Below are 21846 nucleotides of genomic sequence, written 5' to 3' on the forward strand. Positions count from 1 at the left end.
TGGTGAATATGAACTGGAGAACAGGGTGAGGAAAAAAATAGAATTCCTTTAAACAGCACCAAAGTTCTAAATTATTTTACTCTTTAGATAAATTGATAAAAACAAAAGACCAATGCAAAAATCGTGAATAAAATGTCTTACAACAAGTCACAAAAGAAATGGGGAAGCAAAAGAACTACAATTCACTCAAAGTTTATAAATGTGATTAAATATATGTCTGCACAATTACATAAAAGTTATGTGCATAATTATTTAAAACTATTAGAAATAATCTAATATTCTTTTGTAATTATAGACCTTTTTAACATGCCAAAATATATCTAACTATGGGACATTTTTGCTCCTTTGAGGAATCACCCATTTATTGCCTCTATATTCAAAAGAAAACATTACTCTTTCTTTCTTGAAGGCACTATGGTATTGTGCCCTCAGTATCACTTCAATTTCAATCCTATTCAACAATTATGTGCTATTTAATTTAAAAAAAATACTTCAGAGATTTTACTTTCTAAAGTATTTTGGTTTTTTTGCCTTTCCTAATTTGCTCTTTCTCATTTCATCAAAAAACAGGGCATGATCCATTTTCACACTCTCCCACACTCCTCCAAGTTTCCCTCTATGTTATGGCACCTTTTAAATGAATTCTTTTTATATAATTAGCAATTCTCTAGCTTTAATCTTCTTCACCGAGTGCAGGTTGGAATAACTGATTTTTTTCAACTTGCAAAGTTAAATGAACTGAATCATAACTTAACTTGCTCTTCAATAGTACCATAGAAAATTATATAGGAACAAAAATGACTTTATCTGAAAGCTACAAGGAAGGAGCACTGAAATTTTACATATACTGGAAAATTGACATTAACCAGAGCGCGTGCACATCGGTTTCTCATTTGTCCAGTTCACCTAAAATATTTTCATGTATATGGAAACAGTAGTTATTTGAGTTTGATCAGTGATGTAGTGTGAGTTATTTTTCACATATTCCTAGAGCAGGATGTATGCTGTACATATATACACATTAACTGGTCAGAGCACAGACATTACAGTGTCATGCTTTCATTCAAAATTAAGATGTCGTATTCTCATTACAATCCCACGACATCAAAATGCAATTATATTGCTTCAAAAATGCAAATGATTTAACAGACTGGTCTTTGTGATTGAGAAGAGCAATGATGAAATGGTCTTACACTTTGCATAAATGGACAAAAAATACATCATAAATATATCGACCAATATATAACATTGAAGAACAAGAAACAGAAAGGAAATAATGCCCTTGCATAAAGATCAATTCTCTTTGCCGCTGTAGGAATAACTGGTTTGGCAGGGGGAGGCTTCTTGTTGTTCTTTGCCTGAGACTTGCCCAGTCCATTGTTGACTTCAATGGGTTTTCCATAACAGTCATAGTTAGACAACTCAAAATCTCTAGGTAAGCTACCAACAATACTGAAGTCATTCGATCTCAGGTCAGATTTGGAAGTACAGACTTTTTTGCATCTGGTTTCACCAACCTGAGAAATGAAGAATTGTAGAGAAAATATGCATAGAACACTTTTCCATTTATAAATAAACTTTATAGAGTACATATTTTGAGATAACTTCAGCAATAGATAGGTATTACATTAAGAATTTGTTAATTTCTCCTAGCATTTTTTGAGCAAAAAGAATCAAGAAATAAACAACTTATCATTAAATTAGTTGAATACTTATGGTTCCATAGCACTGCCTGTATCAAATTATTCATGCCAAACAACAAAACAATATACCTACATAAATCATCAGTATTTCTATATACTACCAACAAAATTCAACAGCAAAATATAGAAAAAGAAATGCCAATTAAAATAATAACAGACAATATAAAAATACTTGGAGATCTAACTGCAAAAACAAATCAATATATAATGTGAACACAATTACAAAACACCTTTAAACAATTGAGAAAATATTAATTTCTCATGGATTGGCCAAGACAATGCAATAAAAATGACAATTCTAGCTAAGTTAATTTACTCATTTGGTGCATACCAATCAAATTATACAAGAATTATTTTATAAAGCTAGAAAAAATAGTAACAAAATTCATCAGGGAGTTAAAAGGTCAAGAATAAAAGATAATCAGTAAAATATGTTAAAGGAGGGTGGTTTAGCATTTTAAGATTTTAAAATCTATTTCAAAATAGTAAACATCAAAAATAATCTGGTACTTGCTAAGAATAGTGTGATGGATCAGTAAAATGTTTAGGTACACAATACAGAGTACTAAATGACTATTAAAACATTAGTGCTTGATAAACCCAAAGATCCAAGCTTTTAAGGTAAGAAATCAACATTTGACTAAAATTTCTAAGAATACTGGAAACTAGTTTTGCAGACACTAGTCATAAACCAATATCTCGCACCATATACAAAGATAAGGTCAAAATGGATAAATAATTTAGACATAAAGGATGGTATAATTTAATTAGGGAAGTATGGGGAAATGTGCCTTTCAGTTCTATGCATAAGGTTAAGACTTTATGACAAAAGGGGAATTAGAGAATGTCACAAAATGAAAAATGGATACTTTTGATGAAAGAAAATTTAAAAGATTTTGCACAAATAATTAATGCAATAAAAATCAGAGAGAACAAAAATAAACTAAGACTCTAATAAAGGTCTCATTTCTCAAAAATAGGGAACTAAGACAAATTTATAAAAAAGAAGAAAATTTGTCCAGATCATCTTGAATTCTCAATTGCCTTGGAAAAATGCATTAAGTGAAATACATACATATACACACACACAAGCACACACACACACACACACACACATTTAAATGTACACAAGCTTTCTTTAACATTCTGATTGACAGTTACTAATTCTGGGATATCAAGACAATTCTGTGTACCAGTTTTTCTCTACTAACAGTATAATGGCATAGATCATAGCAGTTTTACCTAATGAGCAACTATCATTATTTATTGTGGGACAAGACTAGACAACTCAAGATATTGGGATATTCTGAAATCTTAGAACGTTCTAAGTCTCTTTTAGACTTCTTTTAGTAGTCTAAAACTCAGAAAATGAACTTCAAAGAATACATTACTGTAATCTCCCTGCTTTATATTGCAAAAATATAAGATATATAAGATTAAGTTTTTAGAATCCACTCAATTAAAATAAAACTTTAGGATTATAGTGTATTCTGCTAATAGACATCTGACATATATGATTTCAAAACAATAGTTTCCTCTTTTTTATATTCAAGGTCAAAACTAAGAAAACTGCTACAAATCTTATGCTTTGTACGATCATGATTTTGATATCTGTAAATAAATAGAGGACAAGGGTCAGGTTTAGATGTCATACTATCCAAAGCTAGAGTAATGGATTTTAAATTTTAATTACATTTCCATAAACAACTATCATTTAATATTCTGAACAATTTTTAAGGCATAACTGAAGGTACTGATCTTCTGTTGAACCTCTCCCCTACCTTACTCTTAGATGATGGCAATAGCCTCCTGGTTTATTTCCTTCCTCAAGTCTTTCTATTCCAATTCATCATAGACTCAACAATCAAAATGATCTTGCTTTAAAAAAAGGAATCATACAGTCTTTCCTCTAATTCAAAAGTTCCAGTGGCTACCTATTACCTCCAAAATCAAACATAAAAACCTTCAGGTTGACTTATAAAACCTCTCAAAACTTGATTCTTTCCTATTTTTCCAGTCTTCTCATTCCTACTTCTCCCTTCTCCATTCCAGTTATGAACTCTAAAGTGCAATGAAACTGAAAATTTTGGATTCCACACACACAACCTACAGTTAAAAATGGGGAACTAAGACATTTATAAAAATAAGAACCTTCCTGCAGTTGGCTCGCCTTTTTTAATTGACTATCTCTTAAACCTAGAATTCTCTCTCTCCTTTCCTATAAATCCTAGATTCTCTGTCTTCCTTCAAATTAAGCCCCATCTTCTTTGCAGTCTTCGTTAATCTTAATGCCTTTCCTCTGAAACTACCACCAATTTACCTTGTCTGCGCAGCTGTTTGTACGTTGTTTCTCACTCCTTATATTATCCTTGAGAATAGAGATTTTTGTTTTGTTTTGTTTTATTATTTTGTATTCCTGGTGATTAATACAGTGCCTTCCAATAGTAGTGACATAGTAAATGCTGGTTGGTCGACTGATTATCTATACGATTTATACGAAGTCTATTCCAAATATAAATTTGTAGTATTCTTATTCTGATCATTAAATGGGAAATAATTGAAATATAATATGTAATATATGTAATAGATAATAAAATAAACTTAACTTTAAGAAAAAGAGTGATAATGCTAATTGCCCTAAAAGTTAATTATAAAAGAAGTCAGAGATGACTTGTAATTACAATGGATGTTGTCAATTCTGGAGAAGTTCGCAATTTCTACCTTTCTAATTCATGTGGGTTTTATGTGATTTGAAAACTTTAAAAGAGGACACATTAGATGCTCTATTCAGACTTAAGCATGACTTTTATTAGCTTTATGGATAATATCCAAAGAAAAATATATGCAGGAAATGATTATTAGTAACAAATAAGAAAACTGTTTCCCTGTAACACAAAAACTGACAAAACCATACTCAGAATACACACTTAAAAGGTGATATTATACATATCTAACTTAAATTTTATATTGTTTTAATATGCCTCTTTGAAAAGTATGGAACTTATTTCCCCTTCCCTCATGAACTTATATCACTTTCCAAAATTGCTGGTAGCAGAAATTTAGCATTGTCATAATAAGGTATTAAAGGTTCATAGGTGAAAAAGAAATAAATGGTCCTCAGTTCTTTAATTGTTTCATACTTGGACCTTTTTGCTACGAGTATATTAAAAATTGAGACTCTTTTGGGCAAAACAGAATTGATGCTAAAGAGAAGAAATGATTAGTATGCTGGAAAAGTACATAAAATCTTTTGTGATCTTGTATTGATCTAAAAGATGATATTCTGCTTAATCTTACAAGTTTTATTTGGGTTCTGATTTAAGAAACCAGAGTCAGGCAAGAATTAACTTATTTTATGAACATCTACAGAAAGGATTGTGTTTCCTCTTTGACTTAATGAGTGGAATTTGTTATATCATCTGCATGGGGAGTTCTCAATGTAGAGTTTTCCTCTGATAATGCAAATCACCACCTCGATTTCTCTATTACTTAGCAATTAAGTTCTAAGAAATTACCTGAGACACACAGATGTTAAATGATGTGTCCAGGATCACAGCTAGTAAGTATCAAAGGTGAAATTTGAATCCAAATATTGTAAATTCAAATGCTAGCCCTTGGTCCATTTTTGTCATGACACCTAAGACTATCTAAATAAATAGAAAACTGATCAAAACACTATCATGGAAGCGTCAGAAACATATACATTTATCTATTCATGGCTGTGAAATTCTGAAGTGCACTGCAGAGTCCAAATTTATAAAATATATATTTGAAAATTACATCCTAGAATCTGAGGATAGCTAGGAAGCACGATATGTAGTTTTTCTCTGTCATTTTCTTTTCTCAATAGAAGTAGTATTTTTCTTAAATTGACTTTAAATATAGTTCAGTTTCCAATTGCTATTATTCTTTAGTTTTCATTATCATCATCATTATCATAATCATTATAATTATTATTATTATGACAGAGACAATTATAATATAATGTGTTATTATGATGTAAATTATTCAGCAATGCTTGTATTTTGGAAGACAACATATTTTAGAATCAATAAATTCCTGAAAAGAAAAACATTATTGTATTTTTACATCAAAGCTGCTAATACAAGACAATCTAAGCATTTGTGCAACCAACTTGCATCCCTAGTTGCCATGTGGTTATTTCTTAACATATTTCAAAATTATTGGAAACTTATTTTAATAATTTTTAATACTTTCTTATTTTCCAATTTTATACAATAGTAGTTTCTACCTATCATTTTTCCATAAGGTTTTGAATTTTACAATTTCCCCCCACAATCCATTCCCTCCTCCTCCCCACCCACAGAAGGCAGTCTGATAATCTTTACATTGTTTCCATAATATGCATTGATTAAAATTGAATGTGTTGAAAGAAAAATTATATCCTTGAGGAAAAATAGAATATTAGAGATAGCAAAATTATGTAGTACATAAGAAAACTTTTTTTTGAAATTTAAACTCTACACTTCTTTCTTTGGATACAGAGGTATTCTCAATCACAGTTACCCTAAAATTGTCCCTGATTATTGCACTGATGGAATGATCACCTCCCCCAAAGTTGCTATTAGCATGTACAATGTTCTGGTTCTGCTCATCTCACTCACCTCAGTTCATGCAAGTCTTTCCAGGTTTCTCTAAAATCCCATCCCTCCTGGTTTCTAATATAATAATAGTGTTCCATAATGTACATATGCCAAAATTTGTTCAGCCGTTTTCCCCAGTTAATGAACATTCACTCGATTTCCAGTTCTTTTTCACCACAAACAGAACTGCTATGAATATTTTTGTTCAAGACATGTTTTTACCCTTTTTCACGGATTTCTTCTGAATACAGACCCAGTAGAGGTATTTCTGGATCAAAGGATATCCACGTTTTTATTACCCTTTGGGTGTAATTCTAAATTGATCTCCAGAAAAGTTGGATCAATTCACAGCTCCATCAACAATGCATTAATGTCCCACTAGATTTCCCACATCCCTTCCAACATTGCTCATTGTCCTTTCTGGTCATATTGGCCAATTTGAGAGGCATGTAAATCATCAAAGATGCTTTAATATGCATTTCTCTAATCAGTAATGATTTTGAGAAGTTTTTCATATGACTATAAATATCTTTGATTTCCTCATCTGTAAATTGCCTTTGTATATCCTCTGAACATTTGTCAATTGGGGAGTGGCTTTTTAATAAACTTGACTGAGTTCTCTATATATTTTAGAAATGACTCCTTTGTCACAAACACTAGTTATAAAAATTATTTCCCAATTTACTATATTTCTTTTGATCTTGGTTATAGGGGTTTTTGTTTGTGCAAAATCTTTTTAATTTAATGTAATCAAAATTATACAATTTGTTTTCAATGATATTCTCCATTTCTTCCTTGGTCATAAACTGCTTTCCTTTCCACAGTTCTGACAGGTAAACTATACCTTGATCTCCTGGTTTGCTTATAATATTGTCATTTATGTGTAAATCCTGCACCCATTTTGCTCTTATCTTGGTATAGGGTGTGAGATGTTGGTCTAATCCAAGTTTCTGCCATACTATTTTCCAATTTTCCCAACATTTTTTTTTATCAAAGATAAAGTTCTTATTCCAGAAACTGAGTGGGCTCTTTGGGTTTATCAAAAAGCAGATTACTATAATCATTTTCTGCTATCTCTTTTGCACCTAATCTATTCCACTGATCCACCACTCTATTTTTAGTCAGTACCAGACAGTTTTGATGATTAATGCTTTATAATATAATTTTAGATCTGCTAGGACTAAGGTACCTTCTTTTGCACTTTTTTTTCATTAAATCTCTTGATATTCTTGACTTTCTGTTTCTCCTAATGAATTTAGTTACAATTTTTTTTGTAGCTCATTAATGTAATTTTTTGGAAGTTTGATTGGTAAGACAATAAATAAGTGGTTTAATTTAGGTAGAATTGTCATTTTTATTATATTAGCTCAGCATATCCATGAACAGTTGATAGTTGCCCAGTTTTTTAAATCTGAATTTATTTGTGTCTAATGTTAATACTAAAACTGAATTAACTTATCCTGCCAAATTCTCATAAAAAATCCTGTGTCAAAGTACAAAGGTCAAGTTTTATATACATACATATATATATATATATATTATATAAATAATTGTTCTCTCATTCAATAATAATAATATTAAATCCTATTTCCTCCAGAAAACCAAAATCTCTCAGTATTCTTAACAGGATTCTAGCTTTAAGTGTCACTGGTTTGATTCAATATTAACATTCAAAGCCTATAGGCCTGTTGTTCTGGTAGCCCAAGAGTAGCATGGCTAGTAGCGAATTAAAATGTTGAATTACTTAGATAGGTTATACTACTTAGGGGTGCCTATTAGTTTGATTTTAAAGAATATTTGTGAAAAGGAAACGTAAAACATAGTATAACAGTACATGAGTTCAGTGAATTCATTCCATGCACAACTGCAGCAAAATAAAAATTTCATATCCTATAAAATTCTAGAAGATTTTTGCTTAGTAACTATAGTCCTTGTAGTTAAAAATATATATTTCCAGTTTAACTTACAGTTTGCAATATAACCAATTAAAGCTCTTCCTTCTTTAGATTAGTGCACTAAAACAATAGGCCTTGGGGAAAATGAAAATTTATTTTTTCCCTTACTTTTCTTTTTTTTAAAGTACTGTTTTGCTTTTGTGTATTTTTTCAACGAGTTGTATTTTAGATAGCAAGTATTCTTTTCATCTACCACTTTTTTCATTTTATTCTTAGTTTTTTGTTATGTGAGATAAGTGTCATATTGTAGAGAAAACTGGACATGGACACAGAAAGAATTAAATTCAGATTCTGTCTCACACATTTACAAGCTTTTTGTCACTGGACAAGTCATTTATCCCCTCTACACCCCCAGTTTTCTCATCTGTAAAATGGTGAAAATAATAACACTTATCTCACAATGCCATGGTGAAGATCAAGTTAAATAATATATGCACAGTGCTTCATAAATTTTACTCTGTAAATGATAGCTAGTCTTTTAATTTTAATCTCCAAGGATAAAAAACTGCACAAAAATTCCAAGTCCTTTTGACCAATAGAAATAATGGCTGTCCTGTGAGGTTGCAATGAGAATAAGGAAAGATTTTACCTGGGTAAAAGTATTCTCACCTGTAAAGTGCTGATGTGAACAGGAGTCCCTGTACCATTGACTGTGTTCTTCTTAGCTGCATTTCCACCTTTCCCTTCAGCTTGCTCTGCCTTGGCAATCCTGGCTTTCTCTGCTTCAATTCGTTTGGGATTGTTTAACATCACTTGAACAACAGCATATTCTACCAGTGATGCAAACCCAAAGAGAAGGCAAGCAATTAACCAAACATCAAGGGCCTTCACATAGGATACTTTGGGAAGTTCAGCAGCAAGTGTAGTGCATTCAGATGCCAAACTGAGGACTGAGAAGATACCTATAAAAGGAGAAATTCACAGTGTAAGAAAAAAATCAGCATTTTTTCCTCCATTTTTATTCATTCTCAATATTGCACACAACTCAATGTCTATAGTGCCCCTACCAATGGTCCATTTAAATAAGATGCACAAATCTCTTGCCAGAGATTAATAGATGTGCTTTGTAAATACTTAGTTATTTTGAAAAATAAAATAAAAAATTTGAATCACATTATTTTAAGATGTACAGATCCTGTATTTAATTGATTAAAATCTTATTTTATTTTCCTGTAATCCTAATAAGGTCAATGTGTCTATGTATAGTATTCTATGGCATATCCAGTTATATCCATTGTCTGAATTTTTGGCTTATTTTCAGACTATTTTCAGACTTATAGTACCATTTTATTCTACCCTGTGAATCAAAAGAAAAATATAAAATCAGCAAAATTCTTATTAAGCAGACATAATAAATATAATTTATTTAGATGGACAAAAGGGGAAAAGATTGTAAAGGACATATCTAATTCAGTCTCTTGAATCTATTTGATTAAAAACTGGTGTAACAGAATAGTAGTGAGGCAGAAATTAGGATTATACCAATAGCATCTTACAGTATCATCAAGAAAAACTCCTATATATGACCTAAATATAAAAAGGTAATATAAACAAATTAAAGGAGCAAGTGGACAATTATCTTTTGGACCAATGAAAACTTTAAGACTAAATCAGTGATATAATCATATATAACAAAAGAATAATTTTGATTATATAAAAATTTTATTTGCACAAATAATTCTTATGTAGTAAAAACTAGAAGTGGAACAAATAATTTGGAAAAATAAGATTTCATTTAAAAATGCATAAGGAATTGATTCAAACTTCTTAAGACTAGGTGAAAGTCATTCTCCAATTATATATCTATATATTATATAGTATATACATATATATATATAGTATATATAGTATATTAAGTGAAATTGTTCAAATTACCAATAATCATATGAAAAAAAGTCTAAATGACCAACAGAGAAATATAAATTAACCCAATTTTCCACCTCTATCAGATAAGCAGTGATAATAAAAGAAGAAATTGACAAATCTTGATAGGTTTGTGGGAAAATAGGTGATTTCATGAACTGTTGTTGGAGTTGTGGAATAGTTCAATCATTCTTGAAAGCATTTAAAAATATGCTCAGAAATTTAAAAAAGCAAATCTTTTTTTATGCCATTATTAGGTCCATATATCAATGTAATCAGAAAAAGAGGAAAAGGATCTATATGTACAGAAATAATTATAATACCTGCTTCCATGGTAGCCAAAGGTTTCAAACTAAGGAGTGATCCTCCATTTAGAGAATGGCCAAATCAATTATTACATAGGAATTGCATATGTGAATTAGAAATTATGAAACTGAATCAGAGCAAAAATGAGCAGAACCAATGGAACACATCATATGATGATAAGAATTTTGTAGTGAGAAAATACTTGGGAAGACATTAGTACACAATGTAATGACAAGCCATGAATTCAAAAGAGATGATGAATCATGCCATTTATCACTTGACTGAGGGATAAAGTGAAAGTTCAGGAAAAGATACTTTTTTGGACACTGTTAATGTAGGAATTTCTTTCCAGACCCTGTATGAATATGAGAGTTATTTTTAAAAATTCTTTTATTGATGTGTGTGAGGGGAAGGATAGGGAATATTTTTAATACCTGAAAAACAGAAATTATAGACTATTAAGAACAAAAATATTCTGCATTGTACATATTATTTATAATGACAAAAAACAAATAATCCTGAAATTAGCTGATAGCTAATGGATTTGATGGCTAATGGGATTGGAGAATAATGGCTAGTGGTAAATCACAGAGAGGACAATTTCTGGTGTATAGCAATGGAAAGTAACCATCATGTTGAAGCAAGTTTGTAGAGAGCAATTCAATGACATCTATAGAAGACAAAAGGAATTGTTTAGTGGCACTTTCATAAGCTGTCCCTCTGTCAATCTGACATACTCACATATATTTCCTAAATTTCCATCTCCTCATGTTATACAGACAGTATATTCGTTAATTCTTGAAATTTAATTTAATTCTTTAAAATGTCCACTTTTCCACTGTGTCTATACTTGTAGTAATTCAAAATTTATATAGAGAAGAATGATGCATATTGTTTTCATTTATACTTCTATTTAATTAAAATTCATTGTGAACCAACTATGTTATCAGACTGACTATTAAAGAGGTAAGGCTCATTAGATCCAATAGTTTGGATACTAAGTCTTAGAGTCTGAGATGGGTAACTAGAGGATCTCAGAATGTTGATTTTGGTCATAGAGTAGAAGCTGTGGACTATATTAATAATAAATATTCATATTCCTTAATGATAGCAACCATGAAACAAGGGATATTCCAGATAAACTGAAAAATCTTAGTATATGATATTCCAGAAACAGTAATGGCACATTGAATCAAAAAACAATAAGAAATCCAATATTGAAAATATATCTCTTGTATATTTCTCAAACAGGAAATATTACAACTTGAGAGCTGTGAAATTATCAACAAGTCAATGAAAAACTTGCTTTGGTTATATCTTAAAAATATTTTAGGGAAGAAAAATGAAGCCTGAACATATAAGTAGCTATTCACAAAATGAGATCTATTTCAAAGATATGTATTTGAATGTCAAAGCAACTTCAAATGATTAATACTTTATATGAAGTATATTTTTCCTATTCATTTGGGGTAAAAGGAATACAGGAAGAGAGAAGAAAATTGGAGGAAAAAAGAAAAGGGAAAATCTTTGGAAATATGTGATAAAAGACAAAAATCCTCAAGAGAAATCTATCAACTATAGTATATCGTGAAATAACAATCTGGGCAAATTTTGAAAATTTATTAATAAATGCCAAATTAGATTATTGTTATTCTTGGCCAGCCAGAGTAACAATGTGTGTTTCTAACAGAAAAGATAAATATGAATTCTTGGAAGTACATAATCATCAAACATACTTTAATATGCCATTGATAATTGAAATTTATCCGCATATTTCTCCATTTTTAATTTCTTCCTTGTTATCAATAGGACCACCCATATTATATCCAACATCCCCTTTACTGTTTAGTCTTCAGAATTGCACTCTCATGTCTCCCTAGTATTTTAGGAAAAAAATAATAATTTCAACAACCCAATATTTGCAAGGAGATAGGCCAATGTTTGTTTTTACAAAGTGCTATGGAATTGCTAGTTATTATCATAATTATAATTATTATTATTATTAGGCATACTAGACTAGAAAAAGCACTGACACTGACAATTCAAGAAGACGTATTTAAATATGGTTCCTTCATTTTCTAGTTAAATAGTTAAATAACATTTTTTCTTGGGACCCAGATTTCTCAAATGAGTGTGCTGTTGATGATTTATTTCAGGGATGTCTGAGTCTTCGTAACCACATTTAGAATTTTCTTGGCAAAGATACTAGAATGGTTTGTTATTTATTTCTCCATTTCATTTTACAGACGAGGAAACTAAGACAAATAGCAATGACCTACCCAGAATGACACAGTAAATATCTGAAACAAGACTTAAACTTGGGGTAAAAAATCTTCTTGACTACAGGCCCAGCACTCTGTCCACTATGCCATTTAATTGCCCTTAAAATGAGGATAGGGATCACATTTTATCTAAAGTATGTTGTATCTCCAATATTTTATCTTCTTTTTGCTAACATTTTATATAGTTTCATAGGCCCAATGCCTTGCTCTTCTAATTTATCTTCACATCAACTGTCAAGCACAATTTCTATTCATTATTAAATAATTTTCTATTAGTTCTCATTAATCATCATATAAAATCCACAACACTTTAATTTGTCCTTCTAAATCGTTTCACTTCTTTTATCAACCACTTATCCTTACCCCAAACTGTTCTTTCTTATTCCTTTCCTTTTCAGGGTTGCTACTTGAGATAAAGAACCTGTTAAGAATTTTCCACATACAATGACTGCTTCATGCAGCTATCTCCACAGATCCTTTTTGGATCACCACACTCATCTGTAGTCTTTGTCCATTACTTTTGAGCAATTATGACATATTTAAATATGTGAATCTACCCTCCAGTTATGTTCCATAAAACACAAAGAAGGATATTAGATCTTTTATTTATTATTTTTGACCACCCTTATATTTAAGCAAATATAAGCATATGTTTCTTGCCTGCTTTTACCTTAAGTTTATTTTTTATGAGAAAAAGAAGTTTGGGGATCTTTTAAAGGCATCAAATTGTGAAGAGAAAAAAATACAGCTTCATTAATTTGTGGATTCATTCTAGACTTCAAATAAAATATTAATGATCATATTACTTCTAGTTTAGAATCTTGGTAACCTGAGATGAGTCTTATTTTATTCATCTTTTAACAAAGTATTTTCCTGAAAATAAGGAACAGTATGAAAACAGAACAATTATTTTATTTCCAGACATAAAATACTTCTTGAGACCCAAATATACATATATGTATAAGTATATGTATTTATATATTCCATATATGTGGATATTCACTTATATAAGATTGATGTATATAATATACATACATCTAATTTATAACCTACCTTTTTGTCCACTAATAATTTCAAATAGAATTTTGACATTTGACTTAGTATTCCTCACAAAGGACCAAAAATATAACTTAAATTTTAGGATAAATTGAAGTTGATTTGTAGTTTCAAATATAAAATAATGGGGAGCACCTAAGATGCTAAGTCTTGGAACAGATGATATGATTTTCACTTAAAAGACTATGCTACATCTAGTAAAACTATGAATTAACTAATCCATCTGACTCTTAAAATATTTTAACTGAGTCATTAAGGGTAAAACTTGTTTTTTCTTCATAATATATTGTTATTCATGTATAAAAGAGTAATTCTTATTTTGTCTTCTATTTTTCTGGTTCTCATAAAATGGTCCTTAGTTTATAATGTACATTCTTTTAAAATAAGAAATTATAATTGATTCAAAAAGGATTTTGCTACAGAAAAACTTTGGTTTTATGCTGTATATCAAAGAAAAAGATGAAACTGACTTTCAAATAGATTGTCAAATGTCTAAAGCAATTCTTAAAAGTGAAATATAAAAATGTTAAGCTAGGATAATAGATAAAATTAAACTAAATATATTTTATCCAATGCTAATTATTTATTTCTTAAGCACAGTGATCTGATTTATTAAACTTTAGAAGGCTGACATAATCTCCATAACAAGAAAAATATCTAAGTTTATATTAAAAGTCAGTCTTTTAAAACTGCTAAAATGAGATTACAATGAATTTGCAATAATAGACTATAATGTATATTGCAAATTAATTGAATAATATTATTAGTTAGTAATGGTTCTGGTGATACAAGACAGATGTGTAGTAATCATTACATAATAGAAATTAGCCAAGGTTCATGTTTAAATTATAAGCAGAAGACAGTCAGCATCCTTTTGGACATATTTTTTTTTCTGCTCCATATTCATAAATATACATAATTGCACATGTTTGTATGTATATTTTGTTTATGTGTACATGTATATTTATATATAAATGTGAAATTAACATGTCTGTACAGACTCAATCCAACAAATCCCATTTTCTGTCTCAAAAACAATGGAAAACTCCTTTCCTTTAATAACCTGTTTTTTTAATGGGTCTATAAGTCTCAAAAGTAGTTAGATGATTCCACCTTTTGGTTGCACAAACCTGGTTTAAAAGTATAAAAATAGAGAGTAATGAACATAAATCTTCCTATTCAGTCTTATTTCAAATGATCAACAACAAAAAAATGCAAAATCCAGATAATAAATATATATGGGCACTTCTCCACTGAGCTTCTCAAGTACAGTGCTTTCATAGATCCATAATAAAGAATACTACATATTTTAAAGGCATTGGATAATGACATGACTCCAACATTTGTAGCTCTCAAGGTGGAAATGGCATAATAAAATATCATATCACATTATGTATCAAGACAGAGAAGAATTACTAGGAACACGGTACACCTATCAAAGAATACAATGGAGGTTTTTGTGCTGATAAAACAAAAAGGAGTAACCAGAAAAGGATTTCCAAGGACATTGAATTACTCAAACAGTATGGTAGCCTTATATTAGCAAGCATCTCTCATCCTGTTTTAAACAATTGTCATATTAGTTTGACACCTATCTTTTAAAACAAAGTTGCTACTATGGTTTCTATCTGTGCTTTTCTATATTCTATATTAAAATTATTCGACCAGATTTAACCAGCATTAATGATAATCTGAAAAAACATTGAAAATAAATCAATTCCAGCCAGGATTTATAGATGTATTCACTCTCTTAACCTTCTTGAATGAAAGAATTAGTATGTAGTTTTTTTTTTTATTATTCAAATAAACTGTGGTAAAATCATCCCTCTTAACCTACTGGAAATTTATTCAATCCTTTTATTCTAAATGTAAAAAGTTTTATGTTATAAACTTGAATTATTATGGAGGCAACTCAAAAGGCTTTCAATTAGGAACACTGTGTTTCTTTTACCTCATTTCCTTTACCTTCTTCTCTTCACTTCACAACACAACAGTACAGTCTTGTTCCAGGAAAGATGTTTGACCATTTTTGACATAGTAAATCTTTCTAAATATGACTGTCCCTATATTTAAAAAAGACCAGGTTGAGTCTTCTGGGTGAAAATATTTCCATTTTTATTTGATGGAAAGAAACAAGATTTAGAAACTATCAGGATTTCACTATTTTTGACCTATGTAAAACTGCATTCTTTCAGATAAAACAATGGAAGAAGATTCTTAAAAGTACTAATTGGTAGTTGGATACAATAATGACTAGAGAAATGGACCTAGAGTCAGGGAAGATTTGGTTTCAATTCTATTCTCAGACATTTACGAACTGTGCAACCATATATAAATCACTTAACATCTGATTTCCTCAGCTTCCTTATTTGTAAAATGAGGATAATAATAGCACCACTCCTAGTATTTTTGTGAGGATAAAATGAGAGCATATTTGTAAAGTGTTTCACAAATTTTAAGATAATATATAAATATTATTTATTATTTATTATTTATTATTTATTTATTATTACTACTACTACATTACTATTGTTATTGCAATTGCTGCTACCGTTCCTGCTGCTACAACTATCACTACTATCACCACCACCACCACTACTATCACTATCCCCACTAATACTATTACTGCTGCTGCTTCTGCTATTACTACTACTACTACTACTTCTACTACTACTACTGTTCCTCCTCCTCCTCCTACTAGTACTAGTACTGCTACCACTACTGGTAATAATAATAATAATAATAATAATAATAATAATAATAATAATAATAATACTGCTACTACTACTACTGCTACTGTTGCTGGTACTGCTGCTACTCCAACTACTACTACTACTGTTACTAGTGCTACCATTACACTAAAAGAAGAAATATAAAAAGGGCTAGTCTTTGGAAAGAAGAGATGAATACTCTCTCCAAAATTCTGGCCAATTGGATATCTGGGTATATTCAATAATTGAGTATCAAGTTCACTTCAAACAATTTTGACAAGAATCAAAACTTTCTTTTGAAATATAAGATCTACTTTGCTAATTTTCTGTGTGTGTCCCTATCATACTATTTGCACCATTTTAAAATTATGGTCAACTTTCAATTTTATTAATAGAAGAGAAAAGGATAGAAATAAAAAAATAAGTATTCTTTATATTAATGCTGAAAGGGAAAAATAAAGCTTCTATAAACAAGTAAGTTATATAGTATAAGACTTGATCAGAAAAGGATAAAAAGGTGAAGCTATTTTTTTCTACACAAGTCATTTGTATGTCAGTATCTATCTGTAGCAGAATAGATAGTTTTTTTGGAAACTTTTTGTAAGTTGGATTTTTTTTCTAGGTCACATTTTTTTAAAAATTTATTTCACTTTGTCAATGGGTACCTCATAGAAAGCTTTTCATTACTTATAACCTTGAAGGCAGAGCCTTTTTTGCCTTTCCTTGGACATTCAGTACTTAGTGTGGTGCTTGGAATATAGGAGTTTAATAAATTTTGTGATGGTAAGGATAATGAGGAGGAGGTTGAGAAGAAGGAAATGTTTGGCTCATATAAAATTAAAAAAGGTTTTAATTCTTGATCATTAAAGTAATAAAGGTAAGAAAAAATGTCAAAGAATAGATTGAATTATTTTGCAAGATAAAAAATCCTTATGTAAAGGGAATTCCCAACTTCTAAAAACCTAGTTTGGAAATCTTATTGTTCATATATTGAGTTTGTACAGTGAGATAAAAATGGAATTTAAAATACACTTTTAATTCAAGTGTACTGATTCTAATTTTAAAATAGTGTTGCAAATTGTGAATGTATAATTAATGTAACTACCTATTTCATACATATTTATTAAAAGTATAAATTTCATCGTGTTCACTTTTTCCTCTGGAAGGATCATAGTGTTGCCAGATAGTTTACACTTGGTTGTAATCCTACCTAATTTTTTCCTTTTAGAATACCATATTCTAAGCCCTCTACTTCTTTACCATGGCTTGCAGCTGCTAAGTATTATGTGATCCTTACTGTTGGCTGCACATTTTTTGAAATATTTCTTTCTGGTTGCTTGAAGTATTTTCTCTTTGCCCTTAAAGTTTGGGAATTTGTCTATAATATTTCCGGAAATTTTCACATTGAGATAGCTTTCATCTGGTTTGTTTCCATCTAGGTTGGTTTTTCTTGACAATTTCTTGAAATAGGAGCTCTTGGTTCCTTTTTTTTTTTTTTTGGAGCATGATTACCAAGCAGTTCAATAATTCTAAAATTAACTCTTATCAATCTACTTTCTAGGTGAGTTGTTTTTCTGATTATTGTATATTGCATAATTTCATTACCTTTGATTTTGTTTTATTATTTCTTGATGTCACATGGAGTCATTAACGTCCATGTGTTTAATATTAATTTTTAAGGAATGACTTTCATTGAAGAAACTACATAGTTTTCTCTTTGGCCATTTTTGTGATTTTTAAGGAATTATTTTTATCAGATAATTTTATACCTCTTTTTTCATTTGACTAATTCTGTTTGTAATTATTTTCTTTATTTTGTACCTCTTGCTACCAAGTTTTTAATTCCCTTTTCTTAATTTTGTTCTTTTGTTCTTTTCTTTACCTAATTTTCTCTCAACCACTCATTTCATTTTGAAAGTTGATTTTTAAATTCTTCTAGGAATTCTTCTTAGATTTTTGTCAACTTGCAATTTCCCTCTTTTGATGATATCGGTAGCAAAAGCAATAAAAATCCATATGATTATATAAATAGATAAAGAATACAAACTTGACAAAAATATAACTCATTCTTATTAAGAATACGAGGAAATTTAAGGAAATGGAGTCTAATCTATACTCAAAATTAGGAATTATCTGTAAGGCAGATAAACTTAAAAATCTTCCTAATAACCTCAGAGATAAGCAAAATTGTCCATTATCACCATTATTATTCAGCATTGTATTGGAAATGCTACTTATAGCAATAAAAAAAGAAATACGTAATTGGAAGTTCAAAAATAGGAAATGAGAAATAAAACTATCATTCTTTGTAGATGATCTGATATTAAACTTAGAGACCTTTAAGTGAATCAACTAGAAAAACTAATTGAAACAATTAACAACTTCACCAAAATCACAGGATATCAACCTCACAGAAATCATTAGCATTTTATATCTTCCCCAAAAACGCCAGCAGCAAAGGATAACAAGAGAAATTTCATACAAAATAATGGTAGACAATATAAAATACTAGGGAGTCTATCTGCCAACACAAAGCCAAGTATTATATGAACACAATTACAAAACACTTTTCACTCAATTAAAGACAGATCTAAATAATTGGAAAATATTAATTGCTCGTTCATATGCCAAGTCAATGTAATAAAAATTACAAATATAAATTAAATTACTTATTCAGGACAGTACCAAACTCCCAAAGAATTATTTATTTAGCTAGAAAAAATAGCAAAATTCACATTTAAAAATATTTGAGAATATCAAGAAAAATAGTGGGAAAAATCTGAAGGAAGGTGGCCTAGCAATATCAGATTTCAAATTATATTGCAAAGTTGTAATCATCAAAATAATCAGGTAATGGCAATGGATCAAACTAGTTACATAATATATTATGATGAGACTAGTATTTGATAAACACAAAGACCCACAATTTGGGGGTAAGAATCTGCCATTCACAAAATATTCTGGGGCAATTGGAAAGTAGTTTGGAAAAAAAGGAATTATAGATCATTATCTTATAATGTATACCAAGAGAGTCAAAAATGGATAAATGATTTAGACATAAAGGGTGATGTCATAAGTAAATTAGGAAACACTATTGATGAAACACTACTGTGCCATAAAAATGCTAAGCTCATTGATTTTTAGAAGCATATGGATAGATGCACAAAATAATGAAGACTGAAATGAACAGACCCAACAGAACCTTGTAAAGAGTAGTAACAATATTATTTTAAGAACAACTTTGAGCAACTAATTATAAAGACCCAAATTAACCTCAAAGGGCATATAAAAATGCTATTCATATTCAGAGAATGAACTGATAAAGAGAAGTATGTTTAGAATAATTTTACATGTATATTTATATGTAAGTGTACATATACACACATATTTGTGTCTAATAGAAGTCATCTCTAGGGTGCAGTTGGATAGAAAAGAAAATAAAGAGAAGAAATTAATGTGATAGATTATATATTTAAAAAGAAAAGCAAATTGTATACAAATAATGCAATCATCTTAATGCTACTATGGAAAGAAAAGTCTTGTTTTATTTCATAAATTAAAAATAAATAAAATTTTAAAATAAGTTAATTATAAGAATATGGAACAATGTGCTTTTTAGATCTATGGATAATTGAATAGTGTATTGCTAAACAAGAGGTATAGAGGATCATGGAAAATAAAATAGATTATGTTTTTATTTCTTGAAATTAAAAGATATTCCTCAAACAAAATTAATGTAGTCAAATTAGAAAATTCGAAATTATAGCAAATTTATCTGACAAACACCTTATTTCTCAAAAACATAAGGAATCCAGGCAAATTTTTAAAAAAAGATTCATTTTCCAATTGATAAATTGACAAAGAATATAAATAGGCAGTTTTCAGAAGATATAAAAATCATCAATGCTCACATGAAAAATGCGCTAAATCTCTACAGAATAAAGTACTTCAATATAAAAAACCACTGTGAAATACTAGGTCATACCTATAAGATAGGATAACATGAAAAAAAATAGAAAAATGACAAATACTGAAGAGGATGTGGAAAAATTGGGACATAAATACACTGTTGTTATAGATATGAACCAGTTCCATTGGTTATATACAAAGGGTCATAAAACTGTGCAAACACTTTTAACCCAGTAATACCACTATTGGGTCTATTTATACTAGTTAGTTTTATGGGGACAAAGAACTGGAAACAAGATATGGTTCAATTGGAGAATGAATGAACAATTTGCTGTATATGATAGTGGTGGAATACTACTGTGCTATAAGACATGACTTGCAGGATGATTTCAGAAAAACCTGGGAAGATTTATATGATCTGAGGCAAATTAAAGAATATAGAATATAGAATCAGGAGGACAGACATTATATATATGTTGAACTGAAAGATTGCTACTCTGATCATGATAACTACTCAAGACAATTCCAAAGATGTATGATAAAAATACTATTCATTTCTGAGTAGAGATTGAAGCATACTTTGTTTTAACTTTATTTTTCTGTTTTTGTTGCATGACTAATATGGAAATATGTCTTGCATGATTTTCCATGTATAATTGATATATCTTTCTTGCCTTCTCAAAAGTTTTTCACATAATTGAGAAATATCTAATAAAAATAAAAATATATTTTAAAAGGAAAGGAAATAAATGTGATGATTAAAAATGCATTGAAGAATATAAAAAGATTTAATGAAGAAAATCCATAGCCCAAAATTCAATGACAGTGCTAGGTACTGAATAGTCTGAAGAGAGGGAAGACAGACTATTATCCTGCTAATATAGTCACAAGGAAACAGATAAGGGAAGTTCCAGTATTTATTGAAGAGGCAACTTTACCTTTTATAACCATGACATAAAAAGTAGACCAATCAGAGATTATTTATTGTAGGGTACTGCCTATCTCAAAAGCCCTGAGATTATTGCTGAATTATTGCAATATATGCAACTATTCATAGGTAAGACTATGAGTCATCAAAAAAGTTTAATTTATTTCCAATAAAGTTAGAATACATGAACAATATTATAGAAAAAGTACTATCAAAATAGTCAATTTTTAAGAATTTGGAGTACTTATAGGAATAAGTTTTAGTTATCTAAAAAATCTTCATGTATAAAAACTAGGACAGTTGGAGACCTGGATGATACTCCTGGTTCCCCCAGTATGATCTTGCAAAGACCTCATACATGAAAAGTGAAAGTTAATATAGATTACTTCTGAAGTGACTTTCTATTCTAAATTCTACTTCTCAATTAAATATTATGCATTTATTTATTTTGTCCTAATTATTTCAAAGATTTCTGGTGTGCATTAGTTCTAGAGAATAGGTTATACATTGTAAAAAAAAAATACCGGAA

The 21846-nt window shown here is 29.6% G+C and overlaps 1 protein-coding gene across 1 annotated transcript in view; it reads right to left on the reverse strand.

Annotated features, from left to right (window-relative positions):
* Window positions 1–1220: 1220 nt before the first annotated feature.
* The window catches only part of GLRB (glycine receptor beta), a 101233-nt gene continuing 80607 nt past the window's right edge, over window positions 1221–21846 (reverse strand). The window contains exons 8-9 of the mRNA XM_074227428.1: window positions 8872–9164; window positions 1221–1517 (exon numbers count right to left, since the gene is read on the reverse strand). Of these exons, the coding sequence (XP_074083529.1) occupies window positions 1221–1517; window positions 8872–9164 (590 nt within the window). The remainder of the gene's footprint in view (window positions 1518–8871; window positions 9165–21846) is intronic.

Source organism: Macrotis lagotis, chromosome 3 (assembly GCF_037893015.1).
Source record: "Macrotis lagotis isolate mMagLag1 chromosome 3, bilby.v1.9.chrom.fasta, whole genome shotgun sequence".
NCBI lineage: Eukaryota > Metazoa > Chordata > Mammalia > Peramelemorphia > Peramelidae > Macrotis > Macrotis lagotis.